Source organism: Aquarana catesbeiana, linkage group LG05 (genome assembly GCF_042186555.1).
Source record: "Aquarana catesbeiana isolate 2022-GZ linkage group LG05, ASM4218655v1, whole genome shotgun sequence".
NCBI classification, from domain to species: domain Eukaryota; kingdom Metazoa; phylum Chordata; class Amphibia; order Anura; family Ranidae; genus Aquarana; species Aquarana catesbeiana.
In genome coordinates, this window is record NC_133328.1 from 29,434,067 (window position 1) to 29,455,032 (window position 20,966).

Below are 20,966 nucleotides of genomic sequence, written 5' to 3' on the forward strand. Positions count from 1 at the left end.
GTATAAAAATGTCACCGGCTGCAAACACTCTGAATTTCTCCTAAACGGTGCAAGTTTAGGAGATATTTGCAGTACCTACAGATAAGCCTTATTATAGGTTTTCCTGTAGGTACAAATGGTGTAACAGAGTTTACTACCACTTTAAAGTGGAGGGCCACCCTAAAAAAAAAAAAAATTCACCAAAAATCCTAAAATAAATAAAAAAAAAAACATTTGGAAAAAAAATATTTTTTAAACTTACCTTAACCCTTGTTGCTAGGCAGTCTTCCTAATCTGCCTCTTCCTTTTCCGCGGCGTGTTCTTCTCAGTGAGCGGCCCCATTGTCTTCTGGGAACTGTATGTTTTCCCAGAACACCACGGGGCCATTCACAGAACGCTGCGCTGCTCGCGCGTGCACAGTAGGAAACTGGCAGTGAAGCCGCAAGGCTCCACTGCCTGTTTCCCTTACCTAGGATGGTGGTGCCGGGACCCGAGAGCCGAGGGACGGGTCGGCCTCGGGCGGCCGACATCGCGGGCACCCAGGACAGGTAAGTACTTATTTAAAGTCAGCAGCTACAGTGTTTGTAGCTGCTGACTCTTAATTTTTTTTTTTTTTTTAAGGCCGGAATCCCGCTTTAAGCAAGAAAGGAAGAATAAGTCCTCAGTAGTACATACCGCGATTCCCTGAAAATAAGACCGGCTATTCATTTTGGCTACAAAAAAGACCCTAGGGCTTATTTTCGAGGGATGTCTTATTAGTATCAGTATTTTGACATAGTTTTAATCCCCCAAAAAACATCTTGGTTAAAGTACTTTTAAGATTATGTAGTCCGTTTTGTGGGAGGATTGTGCTGGTGTTGGGTGCAGTTTGTCTCCCTTTGTGGCTGTTTTATGAGAAGTACCTTTTTGCAGCAGCCCTCGGCGATCATGTAACCTGCCTGAGCTTTTCTTCTCCGCTCCGAGATTCCCGCTGACGTCAGCCGGCTCCGAGCACTGCAGAGGGAGGGGGGCGCAGACGTCAGCCGGGAGGAGAGGAGAAGACCTCCGGCAGGGTCAGTGGTGGCTGTGGATGGGGTATTTTGAATGATCGTTGCGGGGGGGGGGGGGGGGGGGCACACTGCACCTTATGTCAGTGTGGATTACATTGCAGCCCTCCCCGATAATTGCGCTTAGGTCTTATTTTTCGGGTAGGGCTTATTTTCGGGGATACACAGGAGTTCTGATCGTGGGAGTATTCCACCACTTCCCTCATCCCTACCCAAGTTCTCCAAGAATAAAAACAACAAAAGCAACATCCCCTAGACTGTTTTTTGGAGGAAGAGTGAACGAGCCTGTTGTGTGTCTGGCTGCACGGCTGAAGTTTGGGGAAGACCTGGGCAAAATTTCTGCGACTCCTACAGGAGTAGTGCTACATATAATTATCACTCTAAACTAAGGGGTTGATTTACTAAAGGCAAAAAAACTGTGCACTTTGCAGAGGGCAGTTGCCCTCTGCAAGTGCAATTGCTCCAGAGCTTAGTAAATGAGGTAAGGCTTCACTTTGCAAAAAGTACCCAATCACATGCAAGGGAAATTAAAAAAACTGAATTTTTGCTTGCACATGATTGGATGATAGAAGTCAGCAGAGCTTCTGCTCATACAGACCCGGTTCACACAGGGGCGGCACGACTTGCAGGTCGCCTCAGCGAGGCGACCTGCAAACGACTTCCGCAGCGACTTGCAAAACGACTTCTGTATAAAAGTCTATGCAAGTCGCCCCCAAAGTAGTACAGGAACCTTTTTCTAAGTCGGAGCGACTTGCGTCGCTCCCCTTAGAACGGTTCCATTGTACAGAATGGGACGCTACTTGTCAGGCGACTAGGTCGCCTGACAAGTCGTCCTAGTGTGAACCGAGCCTTACCAAGCTCTGGAGCAACTGCTCTTGAAGAGGGCAACTGCACTTAGCAAAGTGCACAGTCTTTTTCCCTTTAGTAAATCAACCCCTATGTATCTATCTATTGAACAGAGAAGGTTGTGTGGTCCTCCTTCTGAAGTTAAAGTAGAACTATAGGCAAAACTTTGTCTGCTCACATAATTTGTAATGAAAACATCTTTGCCATTCTGAAGCTTCCCTCCAACCGCTTTGCATATTATTTTATATATATACTGCGATTCCGTACTTGCTAAATATGCTGCAGAAATCTCTCTCCACTGTGGGCAGCTGAAGAGGCTCCCTGTTCACTTCCTGGATTTACATAGAGGCACACCTCCAGCTCTGCAGCTCTCATTGGCCCTCTTATGGCTCATCCCCCCTCCCTTCCTGGCAAACTCTCAGGAGAGTGAGCTGTGCATGATGTCATAAGCCTAGGCCTTTTTACCAGACAAGAAAAAGGAAGTGGGCTGTATAAGACATTTACTGGCAGAAAAAAAAAAAAAAATGTTTTACTATCCAAAGTTAAAGCAGAGGTCCGCTTACCGCTGCAAAAATTAAAAGTCAGCAGCTACACATACTGCAGCTGCTGGCTTTTAATAATAGGACACTCACCTGTCCTGGAGTCCAGCAATGACGGCACCGCAGCTGATATTTCCATCAGCTGTCGGGAGCATGCCGCCACCATTGCAGGTAAGGGAACCCGGCAGTGTAGCCTTACGGCTTCACGCCGGGACCCTACTGCGCATGAATGAGGCTCCGCTCCTCTCTCCTATTGGCCCGGCAACAGGGGAAAGAAGATGGACGCTCCGTAGCAGAGGGGACAGCGGTGACATCGCAGGCTCCTGTGTCAGGTAAGTGACACATAATGAGCTACTATTATGCTTTACCTTTGCAGGGAAACAAAGAGGAAGTAAATCCATCAGGGTTTACTTCCTCTTTAATGACAATGGTAAACAGGACAAAGCAAGAGGGCGACTCTCCCTAACAGGGACACAGACGGCAATAAAAACTGACAGGGGTTCTAATCCCTCTCCACTCTAAAACGTTAAAAAACAAAATGCCTTTAGTTGCACTGTAATGACACCCCTGGGAGCACACAGTGAGAATGTGATGTAACCAGCACAGAGTCAGCGGGTCCTCAGCAGTGATATTGGGTATGTATTAAATCCTAATGACCGTTTGCCGTCTTCCACCCTTCTCCAGGCTGGAGGGACATCATATTCGTCCCTCTAATGACGGGGACTGGTGTCAGTGTTTGCTATGAAGTGTTGCAAGGAAAACCGCTCCCACATTGTACCTAAAAAGGGCAGTAGTTGCCATGGAAACCACTAGTCCCTCATACACCGCCCAGTCCTGGGAGCGCGGGTTCTCAGGCAGCGATACCCCCCTTTTGTTGTTTATTCATACAAGTTGAGGGGTCCCACTGCAAACTTAGTGTACAAAGTTCTGTAAATAACTCCTTCCCTCTCCGACTGTTTATAAGGTCACTAAGGAAACATTATTGGGGGGGGGGGGGGATATAAAATTGGGGATAGGGAGAGCTGTCATCAACTGTCCAAAGTTTAACCCTTTCACTGCCACCAACATAAAATCTACATTGGGTGGATTTTTATTTCTTGCAAGCAACTGTCAAATGGAAGCGATCAGGGGGGGCTGATCACTTCCACACACCCCAGTTAAGGACGCCTTCACCCATGTGTGCCCCCCCCCCCCCCCCCCATGTTTCCTGGGCTCTGCAGACCCATTGGCTGACCTAGGATGAGCATGGCGGAGGGGAGGGGAGACCAATGAACATCTATTGGCTGATCTCTCCTTCTTGTTACTGACCCGGGAAGTGATGTGTAAGGCCTGATTCACACCTGTGGCATTTTTAGTGCTTTTTGCATTTTGCAGATTTGCACTGCAGTCCATTTACCATGGTTTCCTATGGAACACGTTCTGTAGTGCAAATCTGCAAAAAGCACTAAAAATGCCATAGATGTGAATCAGGCCTTAAACATCATTACTGGGTCGAAGCTAATGGAATGCAATCTGCGTTCCATTCGCTTGATTAGAGGACAAGTGAGACATCGGGGGGGGGGGGTCTTTTAAGAACCGTTGCCTCATTTATAGAGAGCCCGTCACCAAAAAGTGCGTCACATATGGGACTTTTTGTCTCTTATGTGATGAAAAAAAAAATGTTAAGTGCAAAAAACAAACAAAAAAGTGTGGAAAAAAAAAAAGTTACATCCAAACACTTCAAATTTCAGCCCAAAATTTTTTGAGCCCACCCACTCCCACATACACTCATTTATGAATGTAAATGCAGACATCGGGAGTGCCCGTGCGCCAAGACATTGACTGCGCAACACGTTACATATGGCCGCGGACGGCAGAATGAGAGCGATAATTCTACACCCGTTATTCACCTTTCACTCTACACCGATGACCTGTAGGAGCTTTTATAGCGTCACCTATGGACAATGTAGGGGACCGCAGCTTGTCGCGGTTTCTCAGGCGCACACAATTTTAAAGGCTTGACACGTGGGGTATCTATTTACTCGGCGCAACCTTTCGTCTTTTATAATACACAAAAAAAAAAAAATTGAGCAACATATCGTGTTTGTGTGGCCGAAAATTCACTTTAGCATAGAACTGTTGCGCTAATATCGTGTGACATAAAATGCTGGTGCAACCACTAATTTATTCTGTAGGGTCTCTGCTTTCAGAAAATAGATCATGTTTGGGGGGATTTAAGTAATCTTTAGGCCCAGAACAATCTTTTTTATAGATATAAACAAAAAAAAAAACCCCTCCGCAAAAAATGGGCCTGGCAGTGACAGAGTTACGGGGTGCCCCACATTCACAGACCTGTGTGGGGGAGGGGGCCCCTATATTCACAGACCTGTGTGGGGGAGGGGGTTCCCCTATATTCACAGACCTGTGTGGGGGAGGGGTGCCCCTATATTCACAGACCTGTGTGGGGGAGGGGGTTCCTCTATATTCACAGACCTGTGTGGGGGAGGGGTGCCCCTATATTCACAGACCTGTGTGGGGGAGGGGTGCCCCTATATTCACAGACCTGTGTGGGGGAGGGGGTTCCTCTATATTCACAGACCTGTGTGGGGGAGGGGTGCCCCTATATTCACAGACCTGTGTGGGGGAGGGGGTGTTGTGTTGCCAGGGCTGTGAACACTGAGTGAGGAGCACAACACACGCAGGTAACTCCTCCCCTCATTGGTGGAGAGGGGTGGGGTTTATCCCATCAATTCTGACTCCTGAAAGGATATTAGAGATTCTTCTACTTACCTCCCAGACAGGTAGGTCAGCTCCTCTCTCCACTATGTACTGCCAGGACTATAACCCCGCCTCTTGTACTGTCACTCACAAGACCCACCCACCACAACGTCACCCTTTCCATTTGCCACGCCCCGCCCAGAATGTCCACCGTCGAAATTCTTCCCTTAAGCCTCGTATCGCTCGTTCCGGGTCTCCATGGTTCCTACGTTAAATCAATTTTTTTTTATTTCACAAGTAGCCCTCTGTCCTCATACGTTTGCTCTATTAATACCGCAATCACTTTTGTGGGTTTTTTTTCTGAAAGGCAAAGTTCTGTTTGCCAGGTACAAAGGTGGAACCTACGGCTTCTTGACCGTACCTGCGCGCGCACGCTGATTGGCGATTAGCCCGTATAGTCGGCTATGCCTATTCCCCCGCTCTTACAGCACGTGCTCGCTGGCAGTTTGCGTTGTCGTCTGTGATTGGCCCAAGAATGTGAGACACCGCGCTAAGAGGGTTGCTGATTGGTCGAGGCTTCGCGTTCCCGCCAGAGCCTGTCAGGCAGTGTGAGAGGTTGTGGGAAGCGATGGGGGACATCCACGAGGTGGGCAGAGCCCGGATCAACACAAGTATGCTGGCCCGGTACATAGGACAGCCCGTGTGCTTCGTGGGCCGTGTGGAGAAGGTCAGTCCCCCCCCCCCTCTCCTCCGTATATTCTCCTCACAGAGAGGCCTGTGACGTCTCTTCTAGAATGTCCGGGCTGTGTGCCCGCTATATAATGTCCGCGGATCTCTCCTCACCACACAAAGAGCTATGTACAGGGCCCTGTCAGGGTTTTCTTGGGGTGACCCCATTGGGGAGATTTCCTCACTTCCTGTTGGGGAAGGAAGGTGATGCTCTATATTGGAGACACAGACAGGGAATGGAGGGGAGTCTGTTAGGTTATCGCTGTGCTGGTGACAGCAGTGTCCTCATTTATTCTATGGGGCCCCCTACTTCCACTGGGGCTCCCCTCCCCCTTCCTTCCAGCGGGGCCCCTCCTGACTGTAGCCGGGGCTCCCCCCCATTCCTTCCACCGGGGCCCCTCCTGACTGTAGCCGGGGCTCCCCCCTCCTCTTTCCACCGGGGCCCCTCCTGACTGTAGCCGGGGCTCCCCCCATTCCTTCCCCGGGGGCCCCTCCTGACTGTAGCTGGGCCCCCCCCCCTCCCACCGGGGCCCCTCCAGACTGTAGCCGGGGCTCCCCCCCCTCCTTCCACCGGGGCCCCTCCTGAGTGTAGCCGGTCCCCTCCCCTTCCTCCGGGGGCCCCTCCTGACTAGCCGGGGATCACCCCCCCCTCCACTGGGGCCCCCCCTGACTGTAGCTGATCACCCTCTCCTCCTTCCACCTGGGATCACCCTCCAGACTGTAGCCGGGGCTCCCCCCCCTCCTTCCACCGGGGCCCCTCCTGACTGTAGCTCCCCACCCTGCAAGTGTAAAAGCAAATAACAATTGGCAGATGATCCACTGCAGGAAAGTAAATAATTTCTTGTTTCCCCCTCAGGTCCACCCTTCAGGGTCGTCCTTTGTCCTCTCTGATGGGGCCGGCAAGAGCACAACGGTGGAGTTATCAGAACCAGTAAGTACCCGGTGTTATGGGGAACACGTTCATCTTCACTCATCTGGTGTCCCTGGATTGGCCTTTATGGCTTCTACACAATGTCCTTCACTCCTCACAATCTGAGAATGATCAGTTCTAGTGGTTGTAAACCTCAGACCTGAACAAAGCATATCCCCTTATAGTGTGTACTTGTCTCAGTCCAGAGCAATAAGTGTCATTTCTGTCCGCTGCCTCCTTCCTCTATCTGCATGAGTCGCTTCTGACAGGTTTTCCTGACACCGAGAGAAAAAAGGTGATGATGGGGGGGGGGGGGGGGGTGCTTCATCACACAGCCTGTGATTGACAGCCACAGCTATGTTCCTGGGTGAAGGGAGGCGGTTGTCTCTTCCCTCCACTCAGCTCTCTGAGCTTTCCTCACTGAGCTCTGCAGAGTAATTTCAGCTCCCTCTCCTCGCCTTTTTTTTTTTTTTTTTTTTTTCCTGACAGCTCAGAAAAGCTGCATACATTCTGGACCTTTAAATAGATGTAGACTGCAGATAAACAAGTACAACTTATGTAGGGGGATTTGTTTCATCTCTGTATCACTTCAGGCCTGTGACTTCACTGCGTATATGAAAGGGATTTTAACAGTTTGTGTATTAAGCTGTATAGACCACTTCGTTACCAGGACCAGAGCCCGCAAACCCAGAAGAAAGGCTGGGGACCGCTTGAAGGGCTGTGTTCTAAAGTATTTCATAATGTGCTAGTATGTGATGTATACTAGCACATTGTGCCTTTGTCTTACATGTATCTTCCTTTTTCTGCTGTGGTTTACTACCGCTCTAAGCCATCATGCTGCACCTAAAATGTTATACTTTTTCTCCCCTCCCCCTTCCAGGACAGCTACTTGAGAGATGATTGGCTCCGCCTTCTACAGGAAACACAAATCAGATACAATTTAAAAGGCCCCTCCCTTTCCTCTGACCCTCAGTTGTTTTGTGTTTCCAGACCCTCCAGGAGCACAGACATGTTTTTTGTTTTCTTGGGGTCTGGTAACTGTGGTTGGTGGACCCCCACCTTCTTTGGTTTCATCCAGGACTAGTTGTGGCCAAGTCCTGGGTGATAGTCTGTACTTTACCAGAAGGGTTCCCCATTTCTAAAGGTTACTTGCCTACCTGGTGATGTGAGTAGTGGCAACTCCCTCCATTATTTATTTTTTCTCCAGCACTGCTGTGCGGCACTGTGTCCTCCTAAGGCTTCATTACGGTGTACCAAGGTGGCGTCAGAAGACTTCCAGTGACACGGCAAGGTGGCGTCGGAACTGGAAGTCACATGACGTACTTCTGGACACTGTTTTTTTTTCTTAAGGAAGCACGGCATGGAGACAATGAGAACATGCTGCAGGGAGTAGTCTGCTAAACGCCCATCTAAGAGCTGTTTGCGGTACGGCAGCAGTCTTCTCTACAATCGATCTCTGCTGGCTTCATGGAGCTTGAGGACAGGTCTGAGGATGGAGCGTCCGCTCGCATTGAACTAGCGGCAGCGTCCGGGTCCCATACTGCCCCCAAGGTAAGCCCTTGTCTGTGGATAGCCCTACAGCAGGAGACTTTTTTTTTTTTTTTTGTATGGAACCTTTTTATTTATGGTCCTTGTTTCTGCTTTTTTTTTTTTTTTTTTTTCTAGGCCAAACCGGTAAAGAAGAAATGTGGGAACTGTAGGGCCAGGCTTTCTGATAGTTATAAAAAAACTATTTTGTGAGGATTGTATTCTACCCAAAGTTAGTTCAGAATCTTCCTCTTTTAAGTTGTTAATGTCTTTTATGAAGGAGGTAGTGGACTCCTTTCGTTCACTTAATGACAGGTATAAGGGGGTCTACAGGGGTGGAAATCAAAAGCTTCCCGGTACACCAGTCACTTAGGGACGTGATGCTGTCTGAATGGAAAGAACCTGAAAAGAGGTTGTTCCAATCCAGGGGAAACAAGAAGATTTCCCTTTCAGTCTGAGTTTGAGGAGGGTTTCTTTAAGTGTCCTAGTGCCCTATGTCGCAGGTGTCCAAAAGATGAGATCTTTCTTTTGAATATTCTGGGGTCCTTAAATTTCAAATGGATAGAAAGGCCGACTCATTGCTACGTAAAGCCTGGGATGCCTCAGCTGTTTTCTTTAGGTCTGGCGGTAGCATCCACCTGTGTGACTAGAAATTTAGACGTATGGGTTCAGCGTCTGGATGATCTTCTTTCATCCGACACCCCCAAAGAAGAGATTGGGGAGTCCCTCCCTCTCATTGCCAAGTCAGTTGCCTTCTTGGCTGATGCAGCAGCAGATTCAGTAAAATCTGCAGCCAGGGCTTCTAATCATTAATTCAGCTAGGCGAGCTATGTGGCCTAAATCTTGGGAAGGTGATCTTGCCTCCAAGAATAAACTCTGCGGCATTCCATTTGAAGGCAAGCTCTTGTTCGGTACCTCCTTAGAGGAGGTTCTAGCTCGTTCCTCTGAGAAGAGTAAACTATTCCCTTCTTCCCAAAGGAATGAACTCCCAGAATAAGAGGCCTTTTTGTGGCTTCCAAAACAGGACTAATTTTAAAGCCAACAAGCTGCAGACAAAAAAGAAATGGTCTTTTAACAAAGACGAGCAAAAAAGGCTCTTGCTCCTTCAGCCCCTTCCAAAGATCCCCAGTGAGGCCAGGTTAGGGGTAGGAGGAAGATTGTGCCATTTCATGAAGGAATGGGCAGAGATTTCTGACAATTCCTTTATTCAAACATTGGAAAAGGGTTACAGGTTGGAATTCAAAATTCTTCCTCCCCAAAGGTTTTTACTTATCCACCTGCCGAAAGATCAAGAGAGACGGCAAGCCATGATAAATCTGCTTTCTGTGTGGGAAACAGGGGGGGTTATTTTTCCTGTCCTGGAAATTCAGATGTTCCCGGGGATTTTATTCTCGCTTCTTTCTGGTCAAGAAAGCTTCCGGCGGCTTTCGTAAGGTCATAAATTTTAAGCGTCCTGAACAAATGCATAGTTTACAGACGTTTCCGAATGGAGAACATTTATTCGGTAAAGAATCTGTTGTTGCCAAGGGTCTTCCTGGTGACCCTGGATCTGCAGGATGCTTATCTTCGTGTTCCAGTCTGCCAGAGTCACCGAAGGTTCTTCAGGTTTGCAGTTCTCATGGGAAACGAGCCATCTCACTGGCAGTTCAATGCCCTTCCTTTTGGTCTTGGCAGCACCGAGAATTTTTACAAAAATCATGGCCGAAGTCATGGCTTATTTTCGGATTCAAAGTGTATTGATCGTCCCCTATCTAGACGATTTTTGCTTGGGACAGAGTCCCTTGTTCAGGATCTGCAGTTGGTTTTGCGGACCTTTCAGAAATTAGGGTGGAAGGGTCAACCAGCAAAAGTCTTGCCTGGTACCCTCCCAGAGCATAATTTTCCTGGGTTATTTAATAGACTCTGTTGTCCAAAAGATTTTCCTTCCCGAGGAGAAGATTTTGAAAATTCTTCTCTCCGTGCAGGCCTTCAAGTTGCTCCCTCAGACCTCCCTTCGGCGGATCATGCAGTGGCTGGGGTTGATGACTGCAGCCATTACAGGGGTCCCTTGGGCTCCACTCCAGACCCCTTCAGGCTATTCTTTTACTCTATTGGCATTGCAGGAAGGATTCTCTGGATCAGCTGGTACAACTACCAGGAGGGAAGTTTCTCGATCTCTCCTGTTGGGAGTAACGAGAACATCTGCAGGGAGGGAAGGATTGGGCACGACATTCCCCGGTAAAAAGTACCACAGCTGCCAGTCTGGGGTTGGGGTGTTCACTCACAGGATTGGCAGGCCCAGGGAGTCAAATTTCAGAGAACTTCTAGCTGTGGGGAAGGCTCTTGTGTCTCTGGAACTTTAGGGTCTATTCAAAAGTCCAATAAATCTTCTCAGACAATGCCACAACGGTGGTGTACCTGAACAAGCAAATGGGCACTCGCTCAGTCACTTCTGTCTTCAACACAGCAGATTTTGTCCTGGGCGGAGGTCAATGCCACTTCAGTCAGGGCAGTCCACATCAAGGGGTCAGAAAATATGCTGGTGAACTATTTGAGCAGGGTGAGCATCAGTTCCAGTGGTTGGGAACTAGATTAAAGAACGTTCCAGGAGGTGGTGCTAAGATGGGGTCTTCCCACAGTGGATCTTTTTGCCTCCAGTCTCAACAGAAAACTGCCGGCGTTCTTCTCTCTGGAGAGAGAGAGAGACAGTCTTTGGGGACGGATGCTTTTATGCTTCCCGTGGGATTTCACTCTGGCTTACGCCTTCCCACCTTTTCCCCTCTTACCCCTAGTGGTTTGGAAAATTATTCAGGACAGGGCTGAAGTGGTTCTGATTACCCCCTGGTGGCCCAGGAGGAGTTGGTTCTCCTCTCTGAAGGCCCTCTCTGTGGATCCTCCTTGGCCCCTACCAGTTCGGAAGGATCTGCTCCATCAGGGATCGGTGATGCATCCAAACCCTCAGACCTTCCAATTGACGGCCTGGAGGCAGAGCGGCGCAACCTACAGTTAAGGGGGTGTTCAGAGAAGGTTATTCAAACTATCCTGGACAGCCGTAAGTTGGGCACAAGAAGAATCTATGGGAAAGTTTGGAAAACTTATTTCCTGGCAAAGGAAAACTGGTTTAGATTCTTTTTCCACTCCCTGTATTTTGTATTTTTTGCAGTGGAAAGTGGAAATGGGCCTCTCTGTCAGCACCCTTAGGGTTCAGATTGCTGCCCTATCTTTGTTTACAGAGAGAAGACTAGGGGAGGATCCTTTAGTAAGGAGGTTCCTTTCAGCAAGATCTAGACATGCTCCCAAGGTCATCAAACATATTCCTCCCTGGGATCTGTCGTTAGTATTAAATGCACTAACAAGGACTCCTTTTGAGCCTTTGCATGAGGCTTCCCTGAAAATGATTTATTTGAAGTTATCCATCCTTTTAGCTATTACGTCAGGGAGAAGGATTTCTAATCTAGAGTCTCTTTCCTGTAAAGCCAATCATCTCTCAAGTAGCTGTCCTGGAAGGTTCCTGGAAATACCGTTACGTCTAACAGGGGTGTTTTTTTTTTTTTTTTTTTTTTTTTTTTTTTTTTTTTTTTTTTCTGAGAGAGAGAGATATAGCAGTGGTTGTTAACCACCACCAAAAGAAACACTTTTTTTTTTTTTTTTTTTTTTTTTTTTTTTTTTTTCACAGGAGACTGGAGCTTCTCCTTTTTGCAGCTATAGCTGTGTAAAACATTAAAGTGTCTACTGTTTAACCACTTCCCAACCCGCTCATAGACATATGTCCGCAGATGGGATCTCCCATCCTGGGCGGGCGCATATGATGTCCTCGGCTTCCCAGTGGTATTAGGGGTGCGCGTCAGAGGAGCCAGTGCGCGTGTCCGCCGGGGATTCGCGTCATTCAAAACGTTACAGCGCTGAACATTTGCCTGGGCAGGAAGGGGGTGAAAATGCCCTGTATTGAAGTGGTTAAAATCCAGTAATGTGCTGTCTCACCTTGCTCTGCACATTCTCGGTTGCTCTCCTTTTTTGGCACTATTTGTAGAGGGCGATCTGCTGACAGCCTAAAGATCTACTGCTGCTTAGGGGCTCTGGGCTTCAGCAAAATGGCAGCTTCCAGCAAGGAGAAATAGGAATAATACAATTTGCAGCGCACTAATCTATTTTTTTTTTTGGTAACCTAATTATTATGGAATCTGTTTCTTGCTAGAGAACATAACCTATATATTTTTTATTTTTTTTACAAAGTTGGATGAAGAGTTATCCGGAGTTATAGAAGTTGTTGGAAAAGTTACCCCAAAGGCAACAATAATGGGCATTTCCTACATCCCATTCCGGGAGGATGTTGGCTCTTTTGGTAAGTGGATGACTGCATTTTTATATATACAAGCTTCTTATAGAAATCATCTGCCTACATTTTTGTTCCATGTTTTGGAATTGTGAAGATATGAAGCCCCAGACTATTTTCACCCTCTAGGGGGGTTGTGACCAATCCACACTGTTTTTGCAGAAGAGCACCAACATGCCTCCATCCCAAATATATGCAACAAAATGGGGGGACAGAAGCGGGACTTTGTATGAGGCATGTGGGTGAGTATGTTGGGCTAAATGGTAAAAATTAGGGTAAGAAAAAATATAGTTACATAGTTACATAGTTAGTCAGGTTGAAAAAAGACACAAGTCCATCCAGTCCAACCATAAAAAAAAAAAAAAACGTACAATCCAATATACCCAATACTATACCCACAGTTGATCCAGAGGAAGGCAAAAAACCCCAGCAGAGCATGCTCCAATTTGCTACAGCAGGGGAAAAAATTCCTTCCTGATCCCAGAGAGGCAATCGGATTTTCCCTGGATCAACTTTACCTATAAATGTCAGTACCCAGTTATATTATGTACATTTAGGAAAGTATCCAGGCCTTTCTTAAAGCAATCTACTGAGCTGGCCAGAACCACCTCTGGAGGGAGTCTATTCCACATTTTCACAGCTCTTACTGTGAAGAAACCTTTCCGTATTTGAAGATGAAATCTCTTTTCCTCCAGTCGTAAAGAGTGCCCCCTTGTCCTCTGTGTTGACCGTAAAGTGAATAACTCAACACCATTGGCATAGGTATTTGGACCAGATACAATCAAAAAGATAAAGAACACATTTGAGACCATAGTAAAACATGTTAGCAGCGATATATGGACAAGCAGGGTTCATAAATTAGTTGTACAGTTACAGGAATGCATATACATTGTACAGTCTCAAATGTGTTCTTTTTCTTTTTGATTGTATCTGGTCCAAATACCTATGCCAATAAACCTTTATACCATTACTATTTTTTATCATTATCTATGGAGAATATATATATATATATTTATTCTGTTTTTTCTTACCCTAATTTTTACCATTTAGCCCAACATACTCACCCACATGCCTCATACAAGGTGTAATATTTAACATGTTCAAGCAAACCTCCCTCTCATCAAACAGCCCCCTTCCCCGTAACAGTGGGAGGGGGGGGACCTCGTGCCCGCAACCGCTGTCGCATTTGAAATTTGCAGGCGGAGACCTGCACAGCCTCCATATTCCTTGACAGGGATCTGTGAATAAACAAACTGCAAGTTCTGTCTTCCACCTACAGCTCAAACTACAGAGATGTAGGCAGTGCCTGCAGGAGCCTGACATTGCACCTGCGACCCCCTGATTGTGGGGGCAGCGTTCTGCTGGCTCCTGTGAAAAATAAATGCGCATTTTTCAGTAAAAATACATGCTGGTGTGTGTTTTGTTTTTGTTTTGTTTTTTCCAGAAAGATGAACTTGGTTTTGTCAGGTTTAAGGCCTCATGCACACTGGATGTTAAAATAACATTATAAAAATGCCAGTAGCTTTGCAGTAAGTTTTTCAATGTTTTTGCTGTTGTGTTTTTAGGGGGTTTTCCATGTTTTTATTTACCGGCGTATAACACGCACCCCAAGTTGGAGGGAAGTTTGAGGGAAAAAAACTTAATTTAAATGCCTTGCCCAGTGTCTTTGCAGCCTCATTGCAGGAATTTAAAATTGGAGCCAATCTCTGCTGATTGGAAGTGGAGCGAGCGCCGCCGACAAACAAAGCAGAGTGTACTCTGCTCCTCTCGCAGTCCCGCCCCTACCACTGAGCGGAGCCGAGACTAGCCGAGTACACTCGGCTTTGTGTATGTCGGCAGTGCTTGCTCCGCTCAGTCATGCCCAGTCCCGCCATTGGACCTGTGTTATGTCCATCATAGGGGCGGGACTGCGAGAGGAGCCGAGTAAACTCGGCTTTGTGTATGGCGGCGCTTGCTCCGCTCACAATCGGCGGGGATCGGCGTATAACACACACCCACGATTTTCCCCTGATTAAGGGGGGAAAAAAAGTGCGTGTTTTACGCCAATTAAATACAGCATTTTTATTTTTTTATTTTTCATGGATCAAAAAGTCAAACGCTGGTTAGTGGTGTTTATCAGTGTTTTTTTTTTTCTTACGTTAGTGTGTTTTTACAGCTGAAAGACTCCTCTCAGAACCCACTAGTGTTTGGTTTTTTTTTTGTTTTTTTGGCAAAAAACACCCCAGCCAAAAGCTGTGTGCAATAACATGATGGGGAGTTTGACTGTAGAAAAAAAAGTCTGAAGCCAAAAACAGCTGCTGTAAAAAAACATCCAGTGTGCACGAGGTTTAAACATTGTAACGTTTTGTTCTTAGTTCAAAGGAATGAACTTTGGTCTGTAAAAGCTTAACCACTTAAAAAAAACTTATTTTTTTTTTTTTATTTGACACTTGTTGGTTTCAAGTTTAATCTTTTTTGCTAAAAAAATACTTAATCTTTCTTTTTTTTTTTTTTGTGCTATGCGATTTGAGCCCATAAAAAAAAAAAAATGTACTTTGTCACACTGTGTGCAGCGGTATTAGAAACGCTTATTTTTTTTAATTTAAAAAAAAAAAAAAAAAAAAACAGTAAAGTTTGTGGTTTTATAGAAAAATAATCTTACGCCTTACGGCATCTTCCCCTCCACTTGTCTCCATGTCCTGCGTGGCCCCTCTCCTGCCGCCGATAAAAGTGATCTCGTGGCGAATCTGCCGAGGAGACTTTTTTTTTTTTCTCACTTTTTTTTTTTTTTTGTCTCACTGAAGAAGAGTATACCAGGGTTATGGCAACTAGGTGCTGCCATAACAATACCCCTCTTCAAACAGCTGATGTAAAATGATGGGCGGTCCGGAAGTGGTTAAGATCGCATGACTGCTGTAATCGGCAATTGCAGTGGTCATGTGGTTTAAAAACTCCAATCGCAAGGAGTGATCAGGAGCTTTCAGTAAAGTGATGCCAACTGTACCACGAGCGTGCCTGCTGTTGGCACAGGTGTATTGAGGGCAATTAATGTCAATATGCAGCCCTGTGAGAGACTGCATGTTTGCGTAGGGCTGCTGCCAAGGGGTTAAAGAGTATCGGTACTTGTTAACCACTTGACCGTTTGGAAGATTTACCCCTTCCTTATGACCAGGCTATTTTTTTTTTTTTGGCAATATGACCCTGTTAATTGACAGTTTCATGTATGTGTGTTCATACAGGTTTAATAGGTGAGGTGTCCATAAACTGCGTAGTGTATTTTCCCATTTCATCTTCCAGGACAGTACATGAGTCCATGGTAGATTGCTGTCCTGGAAGATTAATGGAAATGGAGTTAGCAGGTAACTAACTCTAGATTTCTTGGTAAGATAGTCTTTGGATCTGCTTGACTACTTTTTACATTTTAACCCTGGACAATCTTGTCTGCATTTCTCTTTCAGATCTGGGGCTTTATGATGAAGCATTGAAGATAATTCATGAATTTCCACAATATTATCCATTTGGACTCAAAGGGGCGGAATAACTTTCAAGATTTGAACAAAACAATACGTTTCCTGTCTCAGGTGGTTTCAGAGTTGCAGCAACTAACTGGCCAAAGCAGGTTGTCTGCTTTCCAGAACAATGTTACATCGAATCGCCAGATCCTCGAATCTAAAGGATGATTAACAGACTCCACTGGATAACGTCACCACTTGTGTTTATAGTCCAGTCTGTAATGTAGATGGATTGATGGCCCCTCAAATATGAGATTTGTAATATTTACAAATTGTCCACAATCACAAGGGAGCGTGCTGAGAATATCCACAAATGATTTATCTCCTTGGCAGATTTTTTTTTTGGCATAAACATGGCATTCTTTTCTCCATGATGTGTGAAAATGAAATGCAACAAGCCTTGCTACTGTTACTGAATTTAAGTTGGGTAGTATTTTTTTTTTTAATAAAAATAATTTTTTTGTTTTTCCTGGTGAGGCTGTTTTTTTTTTTCCCTCTAAAATATCAGAAGTGTTGTATACATTAAAGTGTCTCTTCACTGCATCTGAGCACCAAAAAACACTTTTTGATTCAATTTTAATATTTAAACCGAATTCACTGTCATGTTGCCATGCTTTATTTTGTTGAGAAATCACTTTAAAAAAAAAAACACCACCCTGGCATTCTTGAGCGAGGGCAAATGATTCATGTAGCACTTTACTTTGTGGAATTCATCTGCCCTTAGTTCAATCCGAGTTGAGCAAACAGTTTAAGCTGAGGAGGAGTTTCCCGAACTGCCGATGTTCAGGCCAAATGTCTGCATTTGCGGGGTGCCCGGTGGGATTTTCGCCTGCCGTGTGCACCACAATGCACTGCATGGTAAGCCCTGATTGGGTAAAACTTTGCCAAATAAGGGTGCAGTGAATAGCAGGTTAAGGAGTGGTTGGGAAGTAATGAGCTGTATTTGGGCTTCCACCCTGACAGCTGAATGAAGGGTTGAATTTAAAGTCCCAACTTTTCTTTTTGATTATTTTTTTGTAGCTGAATGAAAGGGGGGGGGGGGGGGGGGGGAGAGAGAGAGACAAAACACCTGTGTCAGGTGTCAATCCATATATCAGTTTTGCTGTAGCAGGTTATATATACAGTACAGATGTGCCACTTTACAGGCAGACTAAGGGGACTTCCTAGGCACTATATTTAAAAGAATTTTTATTGTTTCACCTCAAGCATCAAAAAAAAAAAAATCACTGCTCTTAAATTTTTTTTTTAATTTTTAGAAAATGTTTTCATTGATACATGTCCCCCAGGGCCCCATATTATTATTTTTTTTTGGTATGGCCAATAACTTACAATACAGTAAGCCTTTTCCGATGTTTGAGAGTTTTGTCGCAAACTGAACCAGGGAGGGTTTAGCCCAACTCTAATTTCAGAGCAGTCAGAAGGCCCCTTTTTAGAAAACTATAGGAAGGAGATTGGCCAAAGGACAAGTCTTTATATACAGTGAAGATTGTGAGGCTGTTATTATTAACTCTTGTTTAACCAAACTAGTACTATGCAATGCATGTGATGGAAGAAACAAGAGAATACATAAGGCTAATGATAATTGATCCTAGAGTGATTGATCCTACTGTCTGTACTTAACCCCCCCCCCCTCAGGTTTTTAAGATAAACAACATATTCTAATGCTGATTGGATACTGAATAGGTCAGTCTTATGAATGGATGCATGCTAGATTTCAAAAATTGGCATCAATAAGCAGCTCTGATAGTGTGTGGAACACACATTGGTAGCATTGCCTATGGACTCACTCAATACATATGGACCACTTTTTCCAACCCATTGTGCAGGTGCCAACCTCTTACATCTGGGATTTCTTTTTGATATCCTGACCAATCACACATGGGAACCCTCCTACAGCTGGCTGTTGCTAGAGGTCACTTCTCTCACCACATAACATAGGTCTCAAAGCTGTAGAATTCTCTCTTTTCCACCATTCCTATATCAACTACAAACAAGCTAGTAAACAAAAACTGAAGGCTGTTTGGCCTAGAGAAGGGGGGGAGGGGAAAGAAATCTTCCCCAGGGACTTTTAAGGTGCTATTTAATAAACAGTATATTCAAAAAATATCTATACAATCATATTGAGTAAAATTAATATTTATTTGTATTAAATCACATTAAAATATTCATGCCTCACTTCAAGAGTGAGACATGTAAGTAAGAACAATACGACATAAACAATGTCACCCAAAAATTATTTTTTTTTTCTCCACATTAGACAGTGTAACAAGAAGCAACTACTTAAAGGTGCCAAGACAATCTGCCGCTCGATTTCTTCCCCCTTCTCTAGGCCAAACAGCCTTCAGTTTTTGTTTATTATTTAATCATGGGATGTGGTGCTTTCAGTTGACTACCTCTGTCCTCCGTATACTTTATTGCTACAAACAAGCTAGCTTCATTTTAGAGGCCCTTGGGACACTAGTCTCTCTTATTCTCGGTACTATTCCTTCTACACTAAGAATGGGGCATTATTCCTGTCTTGGATACCAACAATAGGGCACTATTCCTCTCACTGACTACAACTGCAAGGGGACCTATTCTTCCTACTGACACCAATTTCCTGCCCTGATAACAATGCAGCACCATTCCTCCCAATGATGGGACACCATTTCCTCCAACATCAGCTGAGGTCAGGACTCTGTGCAGGCCAGTCAAGTTCCTCCACATCTTTATGGACCTTGCTTTGTGCACTGGTGCGCAGTCATTTTTTAACAGGAAGGGGCCATCCCCAAACTGTTCCCACAAAGTTGAGAGCATAAAAATGTCCAAAATGTCTTGGTATGTTGATGCCTAAGAGTTCCCTTCATTGGAAATAAGGGGCCAACCCCACACCATAATCCCCCCTCCACCAAATGATTAGGACCAGTGCACAAAGCAAGGTCCATAAAGACATGGATGAGCAAGTTTGGGGTGGAGGAACTTGAGTGGCCTGCAGAGCCCTGACCTCAACCTGATAGAACAGTGGTACTCAACCTCAGTCATCAAGTACCCCCAACAGGCCATGTTTGCAGGCTTTCCTGTAGGGCTGAAACTACTAATCGATTGACAACTAATCGATTATGAAATTAATCGAATACTATTTTCTTAATCGACCAGCCGATTAGTTGGTCTGCATACAGAATGCATTATTTGTTTACATATCAGGAAATACAGTGCAGCACACATACAGCTCAGTACGTGCCTGGGAACTTGTGAATGTGCGAGGAGCAATGCCTCATGGGACATGTAGTCCTGGGCAGGAAGTGAGTGGTTCTAAAGGCAAAAGTTTTCTTTACCTTGCTATTGGGGCTCTCTATACTGCACAAAACAGCAAAAAAGCAGTATAGAAACAGATCAAAAGCAAACTGCATAGGTGTGTACCGAGCCTTATGCTGGCCACACGGATCAATTTTCAGACAAGAATATTCAGATGAAAAATCTTTGTACATTCGCTGAATGAAAGAATGTTGTTTGAAATTTTCACTTGCTTTTAACATTCTGTTTTAATAACAATGTAATTTCTGAACAAAAACCATATACACTGTCTGAAAATTCCTTTGACCAAGCAGTTTTCTAATATTTCTAAATTTTCCTGTCACTGTGGTTGAAAACAAACATCAATTCGACCCCGCTAACGATTCGGAAATCGAACGAACGTTCTTAAAATGACATTTTTTTTGAAGGAAGACATTGTTTTTGTATGGCCGCCAGCATATAATATATTACAGTTCAGTTTGAAAGTCTGCAAAACAGTCTAACTTTTTAATTTTCTTTAAATAAAAAAAAAAGATCCAAGTCTGATGATATTTACCAGATTCAACCTCTAATAGTATATACAGTATCTCTCTTCTGTCTGTTATTCTCAGATTTTGCTCTCTAACCATATAATTGGTTATTTATAACTGCATAGAGATATTTAAGAATAAAATTGCCTTTTTTTAAACTTTACATATTAACTAAAATTATACACCACAATTTTAAGGTTATTAACCGATTAATCGAACCAATAATCGGCCAACTAATCGATTATGAAAATAATCGTTAGTTGCAGCCCTACTTTCCTATATCTTGCACAGGTGCTTTCAATCAGTCAATGGCTTGGTATTTTGGACAGCTATTTTATCTTAGAGAAATTCCCAAAACATGGCCTGTTCGGGGGTACTTGAGGACTGAGGTTGAGAACCACTGTGATAGAACACCTTTGGGATGAATTAGAGTGGAGACTGCGAGCCAGGCGTTTTTTTTTTGTCCAACATCAGTGCCTGACCTCACAAATGCGCTTCTGGAAGAATGGTCAAACATTCCCATAGACACACTCCTAAACCTTGTTGACAGCCTTCCCAGAAGAGTCAACGCAGCGAAAGACACAGCTTGTGGAACCACAGAACCCAGCCACCCTCCTGAGCACTTGTGACTTCTGTTATGGGAGTGGGTGGGCCAACTCAATATTGAACCCTATGGACTAAGACTGGGATGCCATTAAAGTTCATGTGCGTGTAAAGGCAGGCGTCCCAATACTTCTGGTAATATAGTGTATGTCCGGCCTTTGTGTGTTAAAGCCCACCCTCTTTGCCATCACACATATGCGTCACGTGGGTGACAAGCGGTTAATGGGTATTATTCTCACTGCACCCAGAAATAGTGTAGGAAGAGCATCCGAGATCAGCAGATTATTCATAGTTTTGTGGGTCACCGGTCCTCTTCAGAGTGATATTTTTATATGATGTTGAAACCCAGCAATCCACAGACCTGGGGGGTGAAAAATGGATCCAGACTGACCCAACAAACCTCAAGAGAAAAATCTCACTGCATTGTTCATTATTAAATCTAGGCACAGGTCTTTATTACTTTTTGTAACAATTTCAATCCAGG

At 44.9% G+C, this 20,966-nt stretch overlaps 2 protein-coding genes across 3 annotated transcripts in view; one reads left to right on the forward strand and one right to left on the reverse strand.

The window, feature by feature from the left end:
* Positions 1-5,595, reverse strand: part of UMAD1 (UBAP1-MVB12-associated (UMA) domain containing 1) — a 29,179-nt gene extending 23,584 nt beyond the window's left edge. Inside the window, exon 1 of the mRNA XM_073629549.1 lies at positions 5,180-5,595. The gene's annotated coding sequence lies outside the window, so the exon portion shown is untranslated. The remainder of the gene's footprint in view (positions 1-5,179) is intronic.
* Positions 5,596-5,639: 44 nt separating this feature from the next.
* On the forward strand, positions 5,640-16,541 carry RPA3 (replication protein A3). 2 transcript variants are annotated; one of them, XM_073629551.1, is made up of 5 exons: positions 5,640-5,834; positions 6,693-6,767; positions 12,486-12,594; positions 15,862-15,923; positions 16,023-16,541. In XM_073629551.1, the coding sequence occupies exons 1-4, from the start codon at positions 5,736-5,738 to the stop codon at positions 15,882-15,884; spliced, it is 306 nt and encodes a 101-aa protein (XP_073485652.1). In that variant the 5' UTR covers positions 5,640-5,735; the 3' UTR covers positions 15,885-15,923; positions 16,023-16,541. The 2 variants fall into 2 exon arrangements, with proteins under 2 accessions (XP_073485652.1, XP_073485651.1); XM_073629550.1 differs by lacking the exon at positions 15,862-15,923 and having other exon boundaries at positions 5,642-5,834.
* Positions 16,542-20,966: the final 4,425 nt, after the last annotated feature.